Source organism: Melanerpes formicivorus, unplaced genomic scaffold, assembly GCF_026170545.1.
Source record: "Melanerpes formicivorus ecotype bairdi unplaced genomic scaffold, bMelFor1.0.p_v2 SCAF_100, whole genome shotgun sequence".
Classification (NCBI taxonomy): domain Eukaryota; kingdom Metazoa; phylum Chordata; class Aves; order Piciformes; family Picidae; genus Melanerpes; species Melanerpes formicivorus.
The window spans coordinates 685099-703089 of record NW_027142452.1 but is presented as its reverse complement, the minus strand read 5'-3'; the positions used below and the strand labels follow the sequence as shown (position 1 = coordinate 703089).

Below are 17991 nucleotides of genomic sequence, written 5' to 3'. Positions count from 1 at the left end.
AGAGGTGCAAGTGGTGGGGAGGGGAGAGGGGGGGAGCATGTGAAGAGAGTGTTGTGGCATTCAGTCAGCAGGTTCCAGAGGTAAAGTTTCCTTCTCAAGACAACCTTTTTTCTGCTTGTCCTGGCCATGCAGCAGCGTTTTGTCAGCCTCCCTGGTGAGCAGGAGCCTGTGTGTGCTCAGAGGGGAAGGCCACCGGCATCCTGCTGTGGCCAGCGGGGGTAGGGCACTGATCCTCCCTCTGGGCACTGGTGAGGCCACACCTGGAGCACTGGGGTCAGTTTTGGGGCCCCTCAGGCCAAGAAGGACATCGAGGGGTTGGTGCTGGTCCAGAGAGGGAAGGGTCTGGAGAACAGGGCTGGGGAGGAGCAGCTGAGGGACCCGGGGGTGTTCAGCCCAGAGAAGAGGAACCTGAGAGGAGACCTTGTGGCTCTCTACAACTCCCTGCGAGGAGGCTGGAGCCAGGTGGGGCTTGGTCTCTTCTCCCAAGGAGCAAGGGACAGGAGAAGAGGAAATGGCCTCAAGTTGCCCCAGGGGAGGTTTAGGTTGGGCAGTAGATAAAATCAGATAAACCCTTTGGGGAAAGGAATTGCTCCTGGCATCCAACCTAACCTACCTTTAAGACTGAGTCCAAACTTCAACCCAGCCCCACCATGGCCTTTCAACCCTGTCCCCAAGTGCCATGGCCACAGGTTACTTGAACACCTCCAGGGCTGGGGACTCCACCACCTCCCTGGGCAGCCTCCTCCAGTGCCTGACCACTCTGGCAGCAAAGAAATTGTTCCTCACCTCCAACCTAAACCTCTCCTGGTGCAACTTCAGGCCCATTTCCTCTCACCCTTTCACCTGCTGCTTGGGAGAGCAAACCCAGGTTAGGACCCTCCTCTGGCATCTAGTCATGGGATGTCTCTCAGCCTGTTGTTGTCCTGCTTGGTTGTCCTCTCCTGCACCCTCTACCCCCCCGGGGTCAATCCTGCTGCTTGCTCAGGAGTTCCAGCACGTTTCTGGTTTGATCTGCACAGCCCAAACCTCTTGGCTGGATGTTGCAATGCTCTGCCTCCAAACTGCCATTGTCCTGGTGACAAACAGCTGTCAGGGCTTGATTGCAGCTATTCAGCAGGCACCACGTGGCTCCTGATTTTGATTTCCTGGGTCTCTTTGGGGTTGTTTGGGGTTTTTTTTGCAAGAGGCAGCTAGCAGTGGCCTGCTGAAACTCCAGCAAGTGAAACTGAGCTGGGCAAATGTGGTATTGTGCTGGGCAAATGTGGTATTGTGCTGGGCAAATGTGGTATTGTGCTGGGCAAATGTGGTATTGTTTGGCTGCTGCCTTGAGGAGCTGGGGCAAGGGAGAAAGAGACAAAAGAATCAGGAGGTGTTGTGTGAGGGATCTGTGAGGTGGAAAGGAGCTGGGGACGTGGTGTTCTTAACCTGGTGTGCTGCTGAGAGTCCAGGATGCCTCCACTGAGGTTCTTCAGGCATGCCTCCACTAATGGAATGGCACTGGGTGGGATGGGTCCTCTCTGTGAGTGAGGATGGGATCCTCTTGGGGGACACAGAAGGAGGCTCATAGAATGATTTGGATTGGAAGGGACACCAAAGATCATCTACTCCAACCTCACTGCTATGGGCAGGGACACCTCTCAGCTAGACTCAGCTGCTCAAGGCCTCATCCAACCTGGCCTTGAACACCCCCAGGGAGGAGGTACCCACAAGCTCCCTGGGCAGCCTGTTTCAGAGTCTTACCAGCCTCAGACTGAAGAACTTCTTCCTCAGCTCCACTCTAACCCTGCTCTGCCTCAGCTTCAAATCATTCCCCCTTGGCCTGGCTCTTAGGAGCCTCTTATGAGAAGTCCCCCTCCAGCCTTCCTGCAGGAACCTGAAGGGGGCTACAGAAGAGCTGGGGAGGGACTTTTCACAGGGCTTGAAGTGCCAGGCTGAGAGAAGATGGGTTTGAAGCTTGAGGAGGGCAGACTGAGACTGGAGATTAGGAAGGAATTCTTGGCAGTGAGGGTGGAGAGAGCCTGGCACAGGTTGCCCAGGGAGGCTGTGGCTGCCTCCTCCCTGGAGGTGTTCAAGGCCAGGCTGGATGAGGCCTTGAGCAGCCTGCTGGGAGGTGTCCCCAGGCAGGGGGAGGGCAGCTTGGAACTGGATGATCTCAAAGACCTTCTTCCAACCCATTCTACAAACCCCTGAAACTCAGACAGGATTTGCCCCCTGCTCCTTCTCCTGCCACCCCTTCCATTAACTTTCCCTTCCCTCTGTTGTCTCTTCTAGGTGAAATGCTCCACACTTCCTGGGCAGCTTTCTCCAGAAGACTAATTCCTCCAGCTCTGCTCTTGCCATAATCCCAGCACCCTGTGACCTGCACCTCAGTGCTACCCACCAGCAGAGAGTCCTCTCTCCATTATCTCTCTTTTTTTGTGTGTGTTCACCCTGTGTAGATGGATCCAGGCCTCGTTCTTGAGAGCCCATCCTGATTTCAAGCTGCTTATTTTTTACCCTGCTGGGTTGTTGGGGAGCTTTGATTTTGGTGTGGGGGTGGTGGGGTGTTGTTTATTTTTGGGGGGGTGGGGTGGGGAGAAGGGTTTCTTTGGGGTTAGTTTGTTTTTTTTTGGGGGGGGGTTCTTTGGGGTTTTTGTTGTTGGTTTGGGGTGGGGGGGGGTGGGGGTTTTTTTTTGGGGGGGTGTTTTTTTGGTTTGTTTTTTAAACCTGGGATTAAAAAAGGTGCTCCATGAATCAGGGCCTCCCAAATGACTCAACCAGCCGACCCTTGCCAGCAGTTGGTTGAAACCTGTGCCACGCATGTAGCGGGGATGGCCCAAGAGGACAGCTGCCGTGGGCAAGTGCCAGCCACCTTTTACCACGGGGCCAGCCAGGAGCTCGACCTGTCCACCAAAGTGTACAAGAGGGAGTCAGGAAGCCCTTACTCTGTCTTGGTGGACGGCAAAGGCAGCAAGCCACACCTCCACGAACGAGAGGAGCAGCCCTATTTCAGGGAGAACAGATCAGTGGGAGAGGTCCGGGCTGTGAAAGAAGACAGAGAAAACTCTGACGACTCTGAGGAGGAAGAGGAGGAGGAAGATGAAGTGACTTACAAAAGGGAGCAGATTATAGTAGAGGTAAACCTTAACAACCAAACATTAAATGTATCAAAAGGGGAGAAGGGTGTCTCCTCCCAGTCCAAAGAGACTGCTGTTCTTAAGACCAGCAGTGAGGAAGAGGAGGGTGACAGTGGGGACGATGACACTGAAGACAGTGATGATTATGAGCAAATTGGGAGGCAGAAGAAAAAGGAGAAAAGAGTGGAGAAAGTTAGTGTTGCACAGAGGAGAACGAGGAGAGCTGCATCTGCTGCAGCAGCCACCACTTCCCCAGCACCCAGAACTACACGGGGGCGTAGAAAGAGTGTGGAGCCCCCCAGGCGTAAGAAGAAAGCTGCAAAGGAGCCCAAGGCACCTGTGCAGAAATCAAAGTGTGAAGAGAAGGAGACTTTAACCTGTGAGAAGTGCCCCAGGGTGTTTAACACCCGCTGGTACCTGGAGAAGCACATGAACGTCACCCACAGGCGCATGCAGATCTGCGACAAATGTGGGAAGAAATTTGTGCTAGAAAGTGAGCTCTCCCTGCACCAGCAAACTGACTGTGAAAAAAACATCCAGGTAGGTCTGCTCACCTGCTCGCCCCAGGTTCCCACCACCTTCTGCCCTGGCCCTGCCTCGCAGCCGGCGGACGCTTCCGAGGGGGAAAAAAAAAAAACCTTTGCCGCGCAGAACCAGGTTCGCACCGCCCCTCAGGTCCGCAGAGGCCCTCTGCAAAGCCCCTCTGCACCGCCCCCTCTGCAAAGCCCCTCTGCTCCGCCCCCTCTGCAAAGCCCCTCTGCACCGCCCCTCAGGTCCGCAAAGGTCCTTTGCAAATCCCCTCTGCACCGCACCGCCCCTCCGCTCCGCACCGCCCCCTCCGCGCTGCCCCCAGCCAGGGCCGTGCCTCTGCCCCGCGGCGCTCCGCTGCCTCCCGCCAGGAGGAGGGAGCTGCAGGCTGCAGCCGGCCCTCTGCTTTAGGAGAGCCGCTCCGGTAGTTTAACTGTTCCTTGGGGGGAATCACAGAATGGTTTGGGTTGGAAGGGACCTTCAAGATCAGCTAATTCCAACGCCCCTGCCGCGGACGGGGACCTTTCGTACTACCCCAGCTTGCTCGAGGCTCCATCCAAACCCAGTTCCAAGCCCCCTGCCCCTCCCACTACCTCAGCTTGCTCAAGGCTCCATCCAAACCCAGTTCCAAGCCCCCTGCCCCTCCTACTACCCCAGCTTGCTCGAGGCTCCATCCAAACCCAGTTCCAAGCCCCCTGCCCTTCCTACTACCCCAGCTTGCTCAAGGCTCCATCCAAACCCACTTCCAACCCCCCTGCCCCTCCTACTACCCCAGCTTGCTCAAGGCTCCATCCAAACCCAATTCCAACCCCCCTGCCACAGACAGGGACCCCTCCCTCTACCCCAGCTTGCTCAGGGCCCCATCCAACCTGGCTTTCAACACTTGGAGCCTCCACAACTTCTCTGAGCAGTCTGCTCCAGTGCCTCACCACCCTCCTGGGGAAGAATTCCTTCTTAATGTCCTATCTGAACTGAGCTTCTTCCAGTTTGAAGCCATCGTCCCTCATGCTGCCCCTCCATGCCTTTGTAACAAGCCAAAAGCTGCTTTCACATCAGACTCCAGAGTGGCCCAAACCCAGATGTATTTGCAGTGAAGTTCTTGGCCTGGAGAAACCTTGCTCCTTCAGGTGCTGAGCTCCTGCAGCTCTCCCTAAAGTTCAGAATGTTTCAGTGGCCTGGAACTGTCAGAGGGTATGTCCAGGGAGGGTTTCACAGCACTGTGCTGGTGCTGGAATCAGAAAGGTGTAAAGCAGCAGAGAGGCAAGCAGGTGAGGAGCAGCTGGTGAAGGCAGGGTGTGAGAGAATTCTGCACATGGGATTTATAGTAGTGTCCAGGGGGAGGTGACCAGCAGGTTGGGGAAGAGGATTCTGCCCCTCTGCTTTCCTCTCCTAAGCCCCCACCTGCAGTGCTGGCTCCAGCTCCTGAGCCCCCAGCACTAGGAGGATGTGGATGTGTAAGAGCAGGTCCAGAGGAGGCCACAAAGATGATCCAAGGGCTGCTGCACCTCTCCTAGGGGGACAGGCTGAGAGAGTTGGGGGTTTTCAGCCTGGAGAATAGAAGGCTTCAGGGAGACCTTAGCTCTGCCTTCCAGTGTTTGAAGTGGGGCTACAGGAGAGCTGGAGGTGGTCTTGTTGCAAAGGCATGGAGTGATGGCTTCAAACTGGAGGCAGCTCAGTTGAGATTGCACATTAGGAAGGAATTCTTCCCCCAGGAGGGTGGTGAGGCACCAACTCCAAGCTCCCTGCATGGGCAGGCACAACTCTCAACTAGACTCAGCTGCTCCAGCCTGGGCCTGAACACATCTAAGGGAGGGGGTATCCATAAACCTCCCTGGGCAGCCTATTCCAGAGTCTCACCACCCTCAGACTGAAGAACTTCTTCCTCAGTTCCACTCTAACCCTGCTCTCCCTCAGCTGCAAACCATTCCCCCTTGGCCTGGCTCTGGGCACCCTCAGGGAAAGTCCCTCTGCAGCCTTCCTGGAGGATCCCTTCAGGTATTGCAAGGCAGCTCTAAGGTGCCCCTGGAGTCTTCTCCAGGCTGAACACCCCTCAGCCTGTCCTTACAGCAGAGCTGCTCCAGCCTTTGGATCATCTTTGTGTCCTCCTCTGGCCTCCCTCCAACAGCTCTGGGTCCTCTTTCTGCTGGGGACACCAGAACTGGACACAGAATTGGAGGGGGGGGGGGGCTCAGCAGAGCAGAGTCAAGGGGCAGAATTGCCTCTCTTGACCACACACATCCTTCTGAGGGGTGCCATTCCTCTGTCCAAAAGTGGTAGGGAAAGAAGAAGCTGTAGAAATTGTGCTTTGTATCCAGGCCCAGAAGAATCAGATCCAGAAGCTCTCCCAGGGGCTTCTAGCTCCAGAAGCTCTCCCAAGGGTTTCTAGCTCCAGAAGCTTTCCCAAGGGCTTCTAGCTGCAGAAGCTCTCCCAAGGGCTTCTAGCTCCAGAAGCTCTTCCAAGGGCTTCTAGCTCCAGAAGCTCTCCCGGGGGCTTCTAGCTCCAGAAGCTCTTCCAAGGGTTTCTAGCTCCAGAAGCTCTCTCAAAGACTTCTAGCTCCAGAAGCTCTCTCAAAGACTTCTAGCTCCAGAAGCTCTCCCAGGGGCTTCTAGCTCCAGAAGCTCTTCCAAGGGTTTCTAGCTCCAGAAGCTCTCCCAAGGGCTTCTAGCTCCAGAAGCTCTCCCAAGGGCTTCTAGCTCCAGAAGCTCTGCTTAGTCCTCTCCAAGCTCTCAATCCAAGCAGGCACCCACAATCACTTCTGTCTCTCCTGCCACTTGGAATGTGTTTCCCAGCTGCCTGCTCATTTGGTGGTGTGACTCTTGGCCAAAGGATTGTGAGGGGCTGTGAAAGCTCTGCATGGAAGCAGGGTTTAACAGGGGGGGGAGGGAGGGAGGGAGGGAAGTGGTTCCCTGCTTTACCTGCTAATGGAGCTGATAACCACAGCTGGCTCCTCTCTGGATTTCTTTTTCACCTGAGTGCTGCAATGTATTTGGTTTTTCCAGGTAATTTCTTGGTTTCATGCTTTCCAAATCAGCAGCTGGACAGACCTGCTGCTGTCACCTTGGACTCTGGGTAGTAGCTCTCGATGTGAATTCCCAGCAGCAGTCCTCAGCTGCCTGCTGCTGATTGAATTGTAGGCTGGTGACACTCCAAGGGCTCTCTCCTAACCTTAAACCAAAGGATTTTTGATCATCTCCTAGCGCTGCTTTACCCTCTAGGGTTGGGCTGGGGTGGGGTTTTTTTTGTCTCCCCCCCCCAAAAGGGTTACAATTTGTTCCTCCAGTGCCTCCCAGGAGGCAGAGCACGGGGAGAGGTTCACCAGAGTTCCCAGGCCTGCAGAGATCCAAGCAGCTTGAGTTGTCTGTGCAGAGAAGAACCAGCTCCTGTTGGCAGAAGGCATGGAACTGGGTGGCTCTGCAGTGAACAGCTCCCAGCCCTCCTTGCTTGGAGGGAGGGAGAGCAACTGATGGGCTGAAAGAGAGGAGGCTGTCCCCAGCCATGCCAACAGCTCACCCAAAGCAACGAGCCACAGCCCCTTCCGCTTCCCTTCAGAGGTGCCCATGGCTTGGATGTCTTCATGATGTGTCTGCTGTCAAGTTTTTTACAGCTGAGGTTATTCTGGATTGCTGGAAGTTGTCCAAGGATTTGAAACTCAAATCTTTGGCAGTGACTGCTGGGGGAGGTGAGGGGGGAGAGAGATGCTGCAGAGCTGTGTGTGGATCCTGCCCGTCGCCGACCCTCTGGACGCTGCGCTGGACCTGCGGGAGGAGAGCCAAGCCTTGTGTCCCTGGGGTCATTTTAGACCTGCTGTGCTACTGAGGCACACAAAGGAAGAGGCAGAACCTGGAAGCTGAAGGTGGCAGCTTGCTGGATGAGCTGTGAACTGGACTCTCCTCAGGAGCAGGAGCTGCAAGGTGGAAGCTGTCTGAAAGGGCAAGAGAGCTTTGCCTTGTTGAGAGCTGGAGGTTGAGAGTCACAGCACCCCCATGAAAGCCAGGGCTGGATGTGCAGCTGTGCTGAGGGCAGCTTGGTGGTGCTGAGGGCAGCTTGGTGGTGCTGGCCTCCTCCTCCACCGCTGCTGGCTGCTTCCCACCCCAGCAGCATCGGTGCCTGTGAGGAAGCCATGGAACGGTTTGGGTCGGAAGAGGCCTCTAAAGGGCATCTAACCCAACCACCCTGCAGTCAGCAGGGACATCTAGGGATGGGGCATCTCCCACCTCTCAGGGCAGCCTGGGCCAGGTCCCCCTCCTGTGCTACCTCCTCGAGGGCTGCATCCAGCTCTGGGTGCCGCTGTGCGTTGGCAGTAGGTCGGCGCAGCGGCCGCGGCGCTCTTCGGGGCGGCACCAGGAGGCAGCGTGCTCACCCCCTCCCTAACCCTGCTTGGTTTGGCTTTTCTTGGTGCAGCTGCTTCCCAGCAGACATGAGCTGAGTGCAGGCTGAGGGAGTTTTGCAGGGCTTTTGACTCACCTGGGGCTTCCTTTGGCCACGTGAGAGGAAGCCACCTTGGCTGCGGCCCACGAACCTCCATCCCCCCGAGCCCGCCTTAATGGCCGCTTCCTTCTGCTTCTGCTTCTCCCTCCAGTGCGTTTCCTGCAACAAATCCTTCAAGAAGCTCTGGTCCCTCCATGAACACATCAAAATCATCCATGGGTATGCAGAGAAGAAGTTCTCCTGTGAGATTTGTGAGAAGAAGTTCTACACCATGGCCCACGTGCGGAAACACATGGTTGGTGAGTCCCTGGCCTCCGCTTTCTGCTGCCTCCCACCGGGCCTCCCCTGGGTCTTGAACCCCCCCCAGTTGCTGGCTTGAAGAAGGGGGGGAAATGAAGGCAAATTCTGTGGCTTTGAGCTTTATCCTCAGCACTTGCAGCCCAAGAAAGCCAGTCACCTCCTGGGCTGCAGCCAGAGAAGCAGAGCCAGCAGGTCGAGGGAGGGGATTCTCCCCCTCTGCTCTGCTCTGCTGAGACCACAGCTGGAGCTCTGGGGCCAGTTTTGGAGCCTCTGTGCCAGGAAGGATCTGGAGGTGCTGGAAGGTGTGCAGAGAAGGGCCATGAGGATGAGGAGAGGGCTGGAGCTGCTCTGCTGTGAGGACAGACTGAGGGAGTTGGGGCTGTGCAGTCTGGAGAAGGCTTCAAAGTGACCCTGAGGCCTCCCAGCATCTGCAGGGGGCTACAGGAAAGCTGGGGAAGGATTTTTGAGGGTGTCATGGAGTGATAGGACTGTGGGGGATGGAGCAAAGCTAGAAGTGGGGAGATTGAGATTGGCTGTGAGGAAGAAGTTGTTGCCCATGAGGGTGGTGAGAGCCTGGCACAGGCTGCCCAGGGACGTAGTGGAAGCCTCCTGGCTGGAGGTGTTTGCAGCCAGGCTGGAGGTGGCTGTGAGCAACCTGCTGTGGTGTGAGGTGTCCCTGCCCATGGCAGGGGCTTGGAGCTGGCTGAGCCTTGAGCTCCCTTCCAGCCCTGACCCTTCTATGAGTCTGTGAAAGTGCTCAAGTCTGTAGCACTGGGGAGGGAGTCAAACCTCCCTGTGTGTGGAGCTGATATCTGGGGGTGTAGTTAACCATCTTAGCTAAGCACAGTGACCATTTTCCTCCTCAGCTGGAGGGGGGTGGGGGGGAAGTGTTGGTTGAGGAGTGGTTTGTGTTGGAGTGCTGGAGTGATGGAGCCTCTCTGTACTGTTGTGTTTGCAGCACACACCAAGGACATGCCATTCACGTGTGAGACCTGTGGGAAATCCTTCAAACGAAGCATGTCCCTCAAAGTCCACTCCCTGCAGCACTCTGGAGAGAAGCCTTTCAGGTGTGAGGTGAGGCAGCCACTCTCCAGCTCTTCAGAGGCTGATCTTCAGACCTTCTGCTGCTCTGTCTCTGTCAGCAGGGAACTTAGGTGGAAACTGAAGGCACTGACTAAAGAAAGCCCTCTGTGTGTCCTCCTCCTGCCCTGAGGGGCTGAAGACATGGGTTTGGTAGGAGATGGCCAGGATGGGCTTGGTTCTTGAGGTCAGGGAGAGCCCAGAGCTGGGCTGCACTTGGCCACTGCCTGGTCCTTAAGTGTCTGGATGCCTCCAGTCCCCTCTGCTTTGAGAAATCAGTGGTGGAGGATGGAGGAGGTCCAGGAGGTGTTGGAGGTAAGGGAGACACAGAAAGTGTGCCTGGGGGGTGTGTGGCTGTAGGGGGACTGCAGAGGAAGCTCTTCACAAGGAGAGTGGTGGAATGCTGGAAGAGGTTACCAGGAGATGTGGCTGAGGCCCCAGGAGCTTCCACCTCAACAGGAGGAGAAACTTCTTTGGGGTGAGGCTGCTGGAGGCCTGGAGCAGGCTGCCCAGAGAGGTGGAATTTCCTTCTCTTGACATCTTCCAACCTCACCTGGCCATTGTGCTGCTGGGCAAGCTGCTGTGGGTGCCCTGCTTTAGCAGGGGGTGGGGGTTGGATTGGATGCTCTCCAGAGGCCCCCACCTGGCTGGGATCCTGTGATCAGCACCCACTGCAGGGTGCAGGATTTGCATCCTTGGGTTTGCCCCTCAGTGTTCATAGCCAAACCCAATGCAGGTTCTGTTCATCCTCCCTCCATGCCTGGGCACTGGAAACACAGAAATCACTGCTGGGGGAGGAGGGGTGGGAAAGAAAACCAAACTCAGTGTCCTTGTTGTAAACCCTTCCCTCCTGGAAATCTAAATGCCCTGAATCTGAGTGTGTGTGTGTGTGTGTGTTGGGAGGGGGGAAAGCCTCTCAGTGGAGCCTTCAGGAGGGTTTGTCTTTGTAACTTCCTGCCTGCCCTGGGGAAGGAGACTCTGCTGGACAGACCTCTACCCAGTCACATGTCCAGGGGCAGCTAAATGTCTCAGTCAGCTGATGGGAATGCTTGTGGCTATCACATGGTGGGAGGCAGGAGGAGTGCAGAGTGCCAGGGCAGGTCTGGTGGCTCACCCCGAGTGAGGCACAGCTGCAGGCAGACGCCTGGCAGGAGTGAAGTCCTGCAGTAAGACTCCCAGGGGAAGAAACGACCTCGGGAGCCATCAGCAGGAGCCGGGGTGCTGGGAAAGGAGCCTGGCCCTGGGCTGCTGCTGGCTTTGCCGTGGGAGCAGAGTCCTCTAGTGGAGACCTGCTGCAGAGCTCCCTGGCAGGGCTGCCAAGCCTCCACAGGCTACCTCGAGCCACCAGCAGCACTTCTCTCTTGGCATAACCCTGGCTCTGGGGGGCTCCTGCCAGCTGCTGTGTCAGCTGAAGGTTGGGACTGCTCCACGCTCCCTGCCAAGGCTCTTGTGCCAGCAGAGCTGGCAGTGCAGGCCGGATTCTGCCCTCACTGCATCACTTAGATTCCACACTGGTGTGAGGGGCTGAGTGTCTGTGAGTCTGTGCCTGTCTCTGTGTGCCTGTGAGTGTCTCTGTGTGTGCCTGTGTCTGTGTGCCTCTGAGTGTCTCTGTGTGTCTGTGTCTTTGTGTGCCTGTGAGTGTCTCTGTGTGTGTCTGTGAGTATCTCTGAGTGTCTCTGTGTGTGCCTGTGTCTGTGTGCCTGTGAGTGTCTCTGTGTATCTCTGTGTGTCAGCGAGTGTCTGTGTGTGTGCCTGTGTCTCTGTGTGCCTGTGAGTGTCTCTGTGAGTGCCTGTGTGTGTCTGTGAGTGCCTATGTGTGTCTCTGTGTCTGAGTGCCTGTGTGTGCCTGTGTTTCTGAGTGCCTGTGTGTGTCTCTGTGTCTCTGAGTGTGTGTGCCTGTCAGTGTCTCTGAGTACCTGTGTGTGTCAGTGAGTGCCTGTGTGTGTCTCTGAGTGTCTCTGTGTGCCTGTGTTTCTGAGTGCCTGTGTGTGTCAGTGAGTGTCTGAGTGTCTCTGTGTGTCTGTGAGTGCCTATGTGTGTCTCTGTGTGCCTTTTAGTGTCTCTGAGTGCCTGTGTGTGTCTCTGAGTGCCTGTGTGTGTCTCTGAGTGCCTGTGTGTGTCTCTGAGTGTCGGTGTGTGTCTCTGAGTGTGTGCTAGTTCAGGTGCTCTTCACTCCTTCACACAGGTGGCCAAGAAGGCCAAAGCTCCTGGCCTGGATCAGCAGTGGTGTGGCCAGCAGGAGCAGGGCAGGGATCCCCCTCTGTACTCAGCACTGGTGAGGCCACACCTTGAGTACTAGAGGTCAGTTTGGGGCCCCTCACTCCAAGGGCATTGAGGTGTTGGAGTGTGTCCAGAGAAGGGCAGCAAAGCTGGGGAAGGGTGTGGAGAACAGGGCTGGTGAGGAGCAGCTGGGGGTGTTCAGTCTGGAGAAGAGGAGGCTGAGGGAAGACCTCACTCTGCAGCTCCCAGAAGGGAGGCTGGAGCCAGGTGGGGCTTGGTCTCTGTTCCCAAGGAAACAAGGACCAGCCTCAAGTTGCAGCAGGGAAGGCTTAGGCTGAACTTATTCATAGTATTCAGTATTCCTAAGGTTGGGAGGGACCTCAAAGATCATCGAGTCCAACCTGTCACCCCAGACCTCATGACTAGAGTAGGGAGGACACTACTGCCCCCTGCAGGCGTTGAACTCACGACCTTCCCATGAAGGGTCTGATGCACTACCAACTGAGCCACTTGAAGGACCCAACTTGAGGAAAAACTCCTTCCCCAGAAGTGTTGCCATGACCTGGCCCAGGTCAGAGGTGGAATCTCTGCCCCTGGAGGTGCTGTGGTGCTGAGGGCCACGCTTTGGTGGTGCCCTGGGGCAGCGCTGGGCTAAGAGCCGGACTCCCTTGCGGCTTTTTGAGAGGTCTGCCCCAACCAAAGCAATTCTGTGCCCCTGTAGGAGCCCTGAGGGGCTGTCCCATGAGTGCCTTGCTGGCTGGTGTGTGAGCTGGGCCTGCTGAGGTGCTGTCCCTCTCTTGCAGAACTGTGATGAGAGGTTCCAGTACAAGTACCAGCTGCGCTCCCACATGAGCATCCACATCGGGCACAAGCAGTTCATGTGCCAGTGGTGTGGCAAGGACTTCAACATGAAGCAGTACTTCGATGAGCACATGAAAACACACACTGGTAAGAACTCCCCCCAAGAAAAAGCCCCAAAAGCCTCCAGCACAGAAGCTTTTCCCCCTCTACTCCCAGCTTAAGCCAAGCCTAGCCAATGGGGCAGGGAAGGTTGACCTTCCCACTTCATCTACCTGCCTGTAGTCCTGGGGTTCACTGGGGAGGGGGCTTGGAAATGAGAGGTTAGGCTTCCTTCCTCCTTGTGAAGGGACCTCTCGCCCCACCAGCTGGATGAGGCTGGTGGAAGCTGTCCCACGGCACAGGCTGCAGGCAGATGCCCTTCAGGAGCTGTTGCAAGCCCAGCCCAGCCCTGCCGCGCCCCCAGCTGTCTGTGCGCTCGCCCAAGGCAGCCGGCCCCGGGCTGGCCTCCCCCGGGCTGGCCTCCCCCGGGCTGGCCTCCCCGGGGCTGCAGCTTGCTTTGCAGAAGGCTGCCGGGGCCGCGGTGTGCCTGACCGCCTGCCTGTCTGTCTGTCCGTCCGTGCGGCCGGCAGGAGAGAAGCCTTTCATCTGTGAAATCTGCGGGAAGAGCTTCACCAGCCGGCCCAACATGAAGAGGCACCGCAGGACTCACACGGGGGAGAAGCCCTACCCCTGCGACGTCTGCGGCCAGCGCTTCCGCTTCTCCAACATGCTGAAGGCTCACAAGGAGAAGTGTTTCCGCGTCACCAGCCCCGTCAACGCCTCCGCCGCCGCCGGCCAGATGGCCCTGGCCGCCCCTCCGCCCGCCGCCTCCATCCCCCCGGTGGTGAACACGCCCGCCCCGGCTCCGCCGCTCAACCTCAACCCAGTCGGCGCCGCGCTTCCCCCCCGGCCCATTCCCCACCCCTACTCACACCTCCACCTCCATCCCCCTCCCCCTCCTCCTCCACCTCCACCACCACCACCTCCTCCTCCTCCTCCTCACCATCCCCATCACCTCCCGGTCCCCCCCGTGCCTCACTTACCTCCTCCTCCAGCTCTGTTTAAGAGTGAGCCTTTAAACCACAGAGGGCAGAGCGAGGACAGCTTCCTGCGGCACCTGGCAGACAAAAACAGTTCAGCACAGCACCACTAACAGCTTTGCTTCCTGCCAGCTCCCCCCAGCCCGCTGTTAGCCCCCTGGAAAACAGCCCCCCCTCCCGGAGTCACAGCGGGGAGGGGGGGAGGGGGGGAGTTGATGAGGATCTCTGCTTCCTGCCACCTATCCCCAGCCTGGTTTTATCCTCCTGGAATCACAGAGGGGGTGGGAATCAGCTGATGAGGATCTCTGCTTCCTGCCACCTATCCCCAGCCTGGTTTTATCCTCCTGGAATCACAGAGGGGGTGGGAATCAGTTGATGAGGATCTCTGCTTCCTGCCACCTATTCCCTCCTGGTTTTATCCACCTGGATCAGTTGATGAGGATCTCTGTTTCCTGCCAGCTATTCCCCTCCCAATTTTACCCACCTGGAATCACAGAGGGGGGTGGGAATCAGTTGATGAGGCTCTCTGCTTCCTGCCAGCTATTCCCTCCCATTTTTATCCACCTGGAATTACAGAGGGGGGAATCAGCTGATGAGGATCTCTGTTTCCTGCCACCTATTCCCTCCTGGTTTTATCCTCCTGGAATTACAGGGGGGGGGGGGGAAATCAGTTGATGAGGATCTCTGCTTCCTGCCAGCTATCCCCAGCCTGTTTTTATCCACCTGGAATCAGCTGATGAGGATCTCTGCTTCCTGCCAGTTATCCTCTCCCATTTTTATCCACCTGGAATCACATAGGGGGGAATCAGCTGAGGAGGATCTCTGTTTCCTGCCACCTATTCCCTCCTGGTTTTATCCTCCTGGAATTACAGGGGGAGGGGGGGAAATCAGTTGATGAGGATCTCTGTTTCCTGCCAGCTATCCCCAGCCTGTTTTTATCCACCTGGAATCAGTTGATGAGGATCTCTGCTTCCTGCCAGCTGTCCCCCAGCCCCTTTTTACCCACCTGGAATTACAGAGGGGGGAATCAGCTGATGAGGCTCTCTGTTTCCTGCCAGCTATCCTCTCCCATTTTTCTCCACCTGGAATCACAGAGGGGGGTGGGAATCAGCTGATGAGTCTCTCTGCTTCCTGCCAGCTATCCCCCAGCCCCTTTTTACCCACCTGGAATCACAGAGGGATTAGCTGCTGAGGATCTTTGTCTTTCTCTTCCCCCCCTCCTCCCCCCTCCAGCAACTCTCCACCAGCAGATAATCCTAATTCTCACCTCCCCTTCCACCCCCCCCTCTCTCTCAATCAATGAAAGAAGGTGAGGGAGGAGGGGGTGATAAACCCAAATCATCCTCTTCAGCTCAACCAAAAGCTGGGAACCAAGGAGGACTTTTCCAACCACAAAACCAAAACCTTCCACCCTTTGGGTTGGGGTTTTCCCTTTGAGCTTGCATTTCCCTCCCCCCCTCCTCCCTCTGCCCCTCTCCCTCTTGACTTTTCTACACTTTCAGCTAACTTTGGAGACTTGGTGGAAGTTTTCTAATTTCATATCAGCAGCTGAGGTCTTTTTGTTGTTGTTGTTGGTTTCTTTTGGTCTTGTTTTGCTTTGCTTTTCTTTTGTATCCTGACCTTCTCCTCAAAGAGGAGCCAGGCTCGGAGGTAGGGGGATGGAAGGAAGGGAGGGGGAGGGGGAGGTGGGGATGGGGAAGGGAATAAGGGAAGGGGGAGGGGGAAGGGAAAAGGGGAAGGGAAAAGGGGAAGGGGAAAGGGGGGAGGGGAGGTTATTATTTTGTTGTTTTCTTTTTGTTATTATTATTATTGTTATTATTTTTCCTTTGTACTAATCAGGCTGTGAGGTTTAATTAATACAGAGCATTAATTGTATCACTGTGCCCTCAGAATGGATTCTTTGCCAGGGGAGGGAGGAGGAGGAAGAGGAGGAGGTGGTGTCACAGGATCGGTCAGGGTTGGAAGGGACCACAAGGAGCAGCCAGTCCCAACCCCCCTGCCATGGGCAGGGACAGCTCCCACCAGCCCTGGCTGCTCCAGGCCTCACCCAGCCTGGCCTTGAACACCTCTCCCCACCCAATTTCGGGTGGAAGGGGGGATGTGTGGCAGCTGCTTCGCATTCCTCACCCTCTTTGCCACCCTTTGAGGCTCTCCACCGCAGCTTAAGGCCCTTTTAACACCTCTTGAAGACATTTGCAAGCTAGCAATGGCCCCGAGGTTTTTTTTCCCCTCATCAAAAGGAAAGAGCTGCTGCAGCTTGGGTTCGGATTCCTCCTTCTGGAAGCGGCTGGCAGGCTCCTGAGCAGGCTGCAGGAGCAGGCTGGAAGTCCCCTGTTGAAGTGATCTATTAATTATTATCCTTCCCTGGGAGAACTCTGAACAGGGTCACTGCTGTTTGTTTGAATCAACCTCTGCAGCACCACCAGCAGCAGCAGCCCAGTTCCTTCAGCCCCTCCTAACCTTGCTTCTGCACAGAGGAGCTGTTGGCACTCAACCCTGACACAAGCCAGCCCAGGAGCTCTTTGCCCAGACCCTCCACATCTGAACTGCTCCTGAACTGGGTCTCTGCCTTCCCAGCCTGTCCCAGATCCCAGTGTGGTGCTGAGCCCACTGCAGGGATGATTCCCAGGCTAATTTATCCTACAGCATCCCAGCTTGGTGAGGGGTTGGATGGGACTTCACCAGGAGGTTGGTGAAGCCCTGGAATGGGTTTGTCCAGGGAGGTGGTTGGGGCCCCAGCCCTGGAGGTTTCATAGTTTCATAGTTTCATTCAGGGCTGGAAGGGACCACAAGGATCATCTAGTTCCAACCCCCCTGCCATGGGCAGGGACACCCCACACTAGATCAGGCTGGACAGAGCCTCATCCAGCCTGGGCTTAAACACCCCCAGGGACGGGGCCTCGACCACCTCCTTGCACAACCCATTCCAGGGTCTCACCACTCTCATGGTGAAGAACTTCCTCCTCCCCTCCAGCCTGAATCTCCCCACCTCCAGCTTCATTCCATTCCCCCTAGTCCTATCACTGCCTGAGATCCTGAGCAGTCCCTCCCCAGCCTTCCTGTAGGCCCCTTCAGATACTGGAAGGCCACAATGAGGTCACCTCGGAGCCTTCTCTGTGTTTAAGCCCAGGCTGGCTGAGGCTGTGGCCAGGCTGAGCTAGTGTGGGGTGTCCCTGCCCGTGGCAGGGGGGTTGGAACTGGCTGATCCTTGTGGTCCCTTCCAACCCTGACTGGTTCTATGATGCTGATACTATGACACCTCTGGAGCTCAGCCAGTTCAATCCTCCCTGCTCCAGCAGGGCTCCCACAGCAGCTTGCCCAGGGGCACAGTGCCCAGGGGGGGTTGGAAGCTCTCCAGAGGAGACTCCACAACCTCTCTGGGCAGCCTGCTCCAGGGCTCTGCTCCCTCACACCAAGGAAGTTTCTCCTCCTGCTCAGATCCAACCTCCTGGGTTCCAGTTTGTGCTCTTTGCCCCTGGTCCTGTCCCTGGGCACCACTGAGCAGAGTCTGGCCCCAGCCTCTTGCCCCCCAGCCTGTAGCTCCTGCTGAGCACTGCTCAGCTCCCCTCTGGGGCTGCTCCTCTCCAGGCTCTCAGCCCCAGGGCTCTCAGCCTTTGCTCCTCACAGAGCTGCTCCAGGACCCTCAGCACCTCTGTAGCCTCCTCTGGACTCTCTCCAGCAGTTCCCTGTCCCTCTTGAACTGGGGAGCCCAGAGCTGGACCCAGCACTGCAGCTGTGGCCTCACCAGGGCAGCGCAGAGCGGGAGGAGAACCTCCCTTGACCTGCTGGCCACACTCCTTCATGTGCCCCCCCGGGAGCCTCAGAGGGGTTTGGTGCTGTTGCACCTCTCACTCTTCACCCTGCAAACCCACAGTCAGGCCTGGAGGTCCCTTCCAACCTCCCTTCCACCCATTCTGTCATTCCCAGACACATCCAGGCTGTGCCAGAGCTGTTGTAACCTGCCCCCTCTGCCTGTCCTGCTGCAAGCTTTCGGCTGGGTCACTGCCTGGCTGCAGAGCTGTTGGGCAGCTCAGAATCCACAGCCCTGAGCACAGCTGCTCCTGGCTTTTAACTCAGCTCCCCCCGGCTTTTAACTCAGCTCCCCCCGGCTTTTAACTCAGGCTATTCACCCCCCCAGCCCCCGCCTCGCCCCCCGCGGGAGCAGCGCTGCAGGGCCTGAGGAGGTTCCGCTCTGGGTTGCCCCTCGGGGAGCATTCCCAGATTCCAGGCACAGGCAGAGCTGAGGCAACCCACAGAGGGAGCTGCAAAATGAAGAGTGGACAGAGGCAGCGCTGAGCCAGAGCTCCCTCAGCTTTTGTTCAGCTGCAGTGAGCCAGGAGTCCGAGCAAGGAGTCCGAGCAAGGAGTCCCAGCAGGAGCCTTGCTGCCGCCGCCGGTCAGACGTCCTGGGGGCAGGGGCTGGAGGCCTGGGGGCTGGG

General features: G+C 57.0%; 1 protein-coding gene across 1 annotated transcript; it reads left to right on the top strand.

The window, feature by feature from the left end:
* The first annotated feature begins 2666 nt into the window (after nt 1-2666).
* Nucleotides 2667-15428, top strand: ZNF652 (zinc finger protein 652). The gene is made up of 5 exons (XM_068166350.1): nt 2667-3656; nt 8225-8372; nt 9332-9447; nt 12477-12621; nt 13104-15428. Exons 1-5 carry the CDS (start codon nt 2748-2750, stop codon nt 13664-13666), a joined length of 1881 nt encoding a protein of 626 aa, XP_068022451.1. The 5' UTR covers nt 2667-2747; the 3' UTR covers nt 13667-15428.
* The last annotated feature ends 2563 nt before the right edge of the window (nt 15429-17991 follow it).

Excerpts from the sequence above, each read along its gene's own strand:
- ZNF652 (XM_068166350.1), top strand. The coding sequence starts at position 2,748 with ATGACTCAACCAGCCGACCCTTGCCAGCAGTTGGTTGAAACCTGTGCC. Across the intron at positions 8,373-9,331 it reads CGTGCGGAAACACATGGTTG|CACACACCAAGGACATGCCA; the intron begins GTGAGTCCCTGG and ends TTGTGTTTGCAG. Across the intron at positions 12,622-13,103 it reads GCACATGAAAACACACACTG|GAGAGAAGCCTTTCATCTGT; the intron begins GTAAGAACTCCC and ends TGCGGCCGGCAG.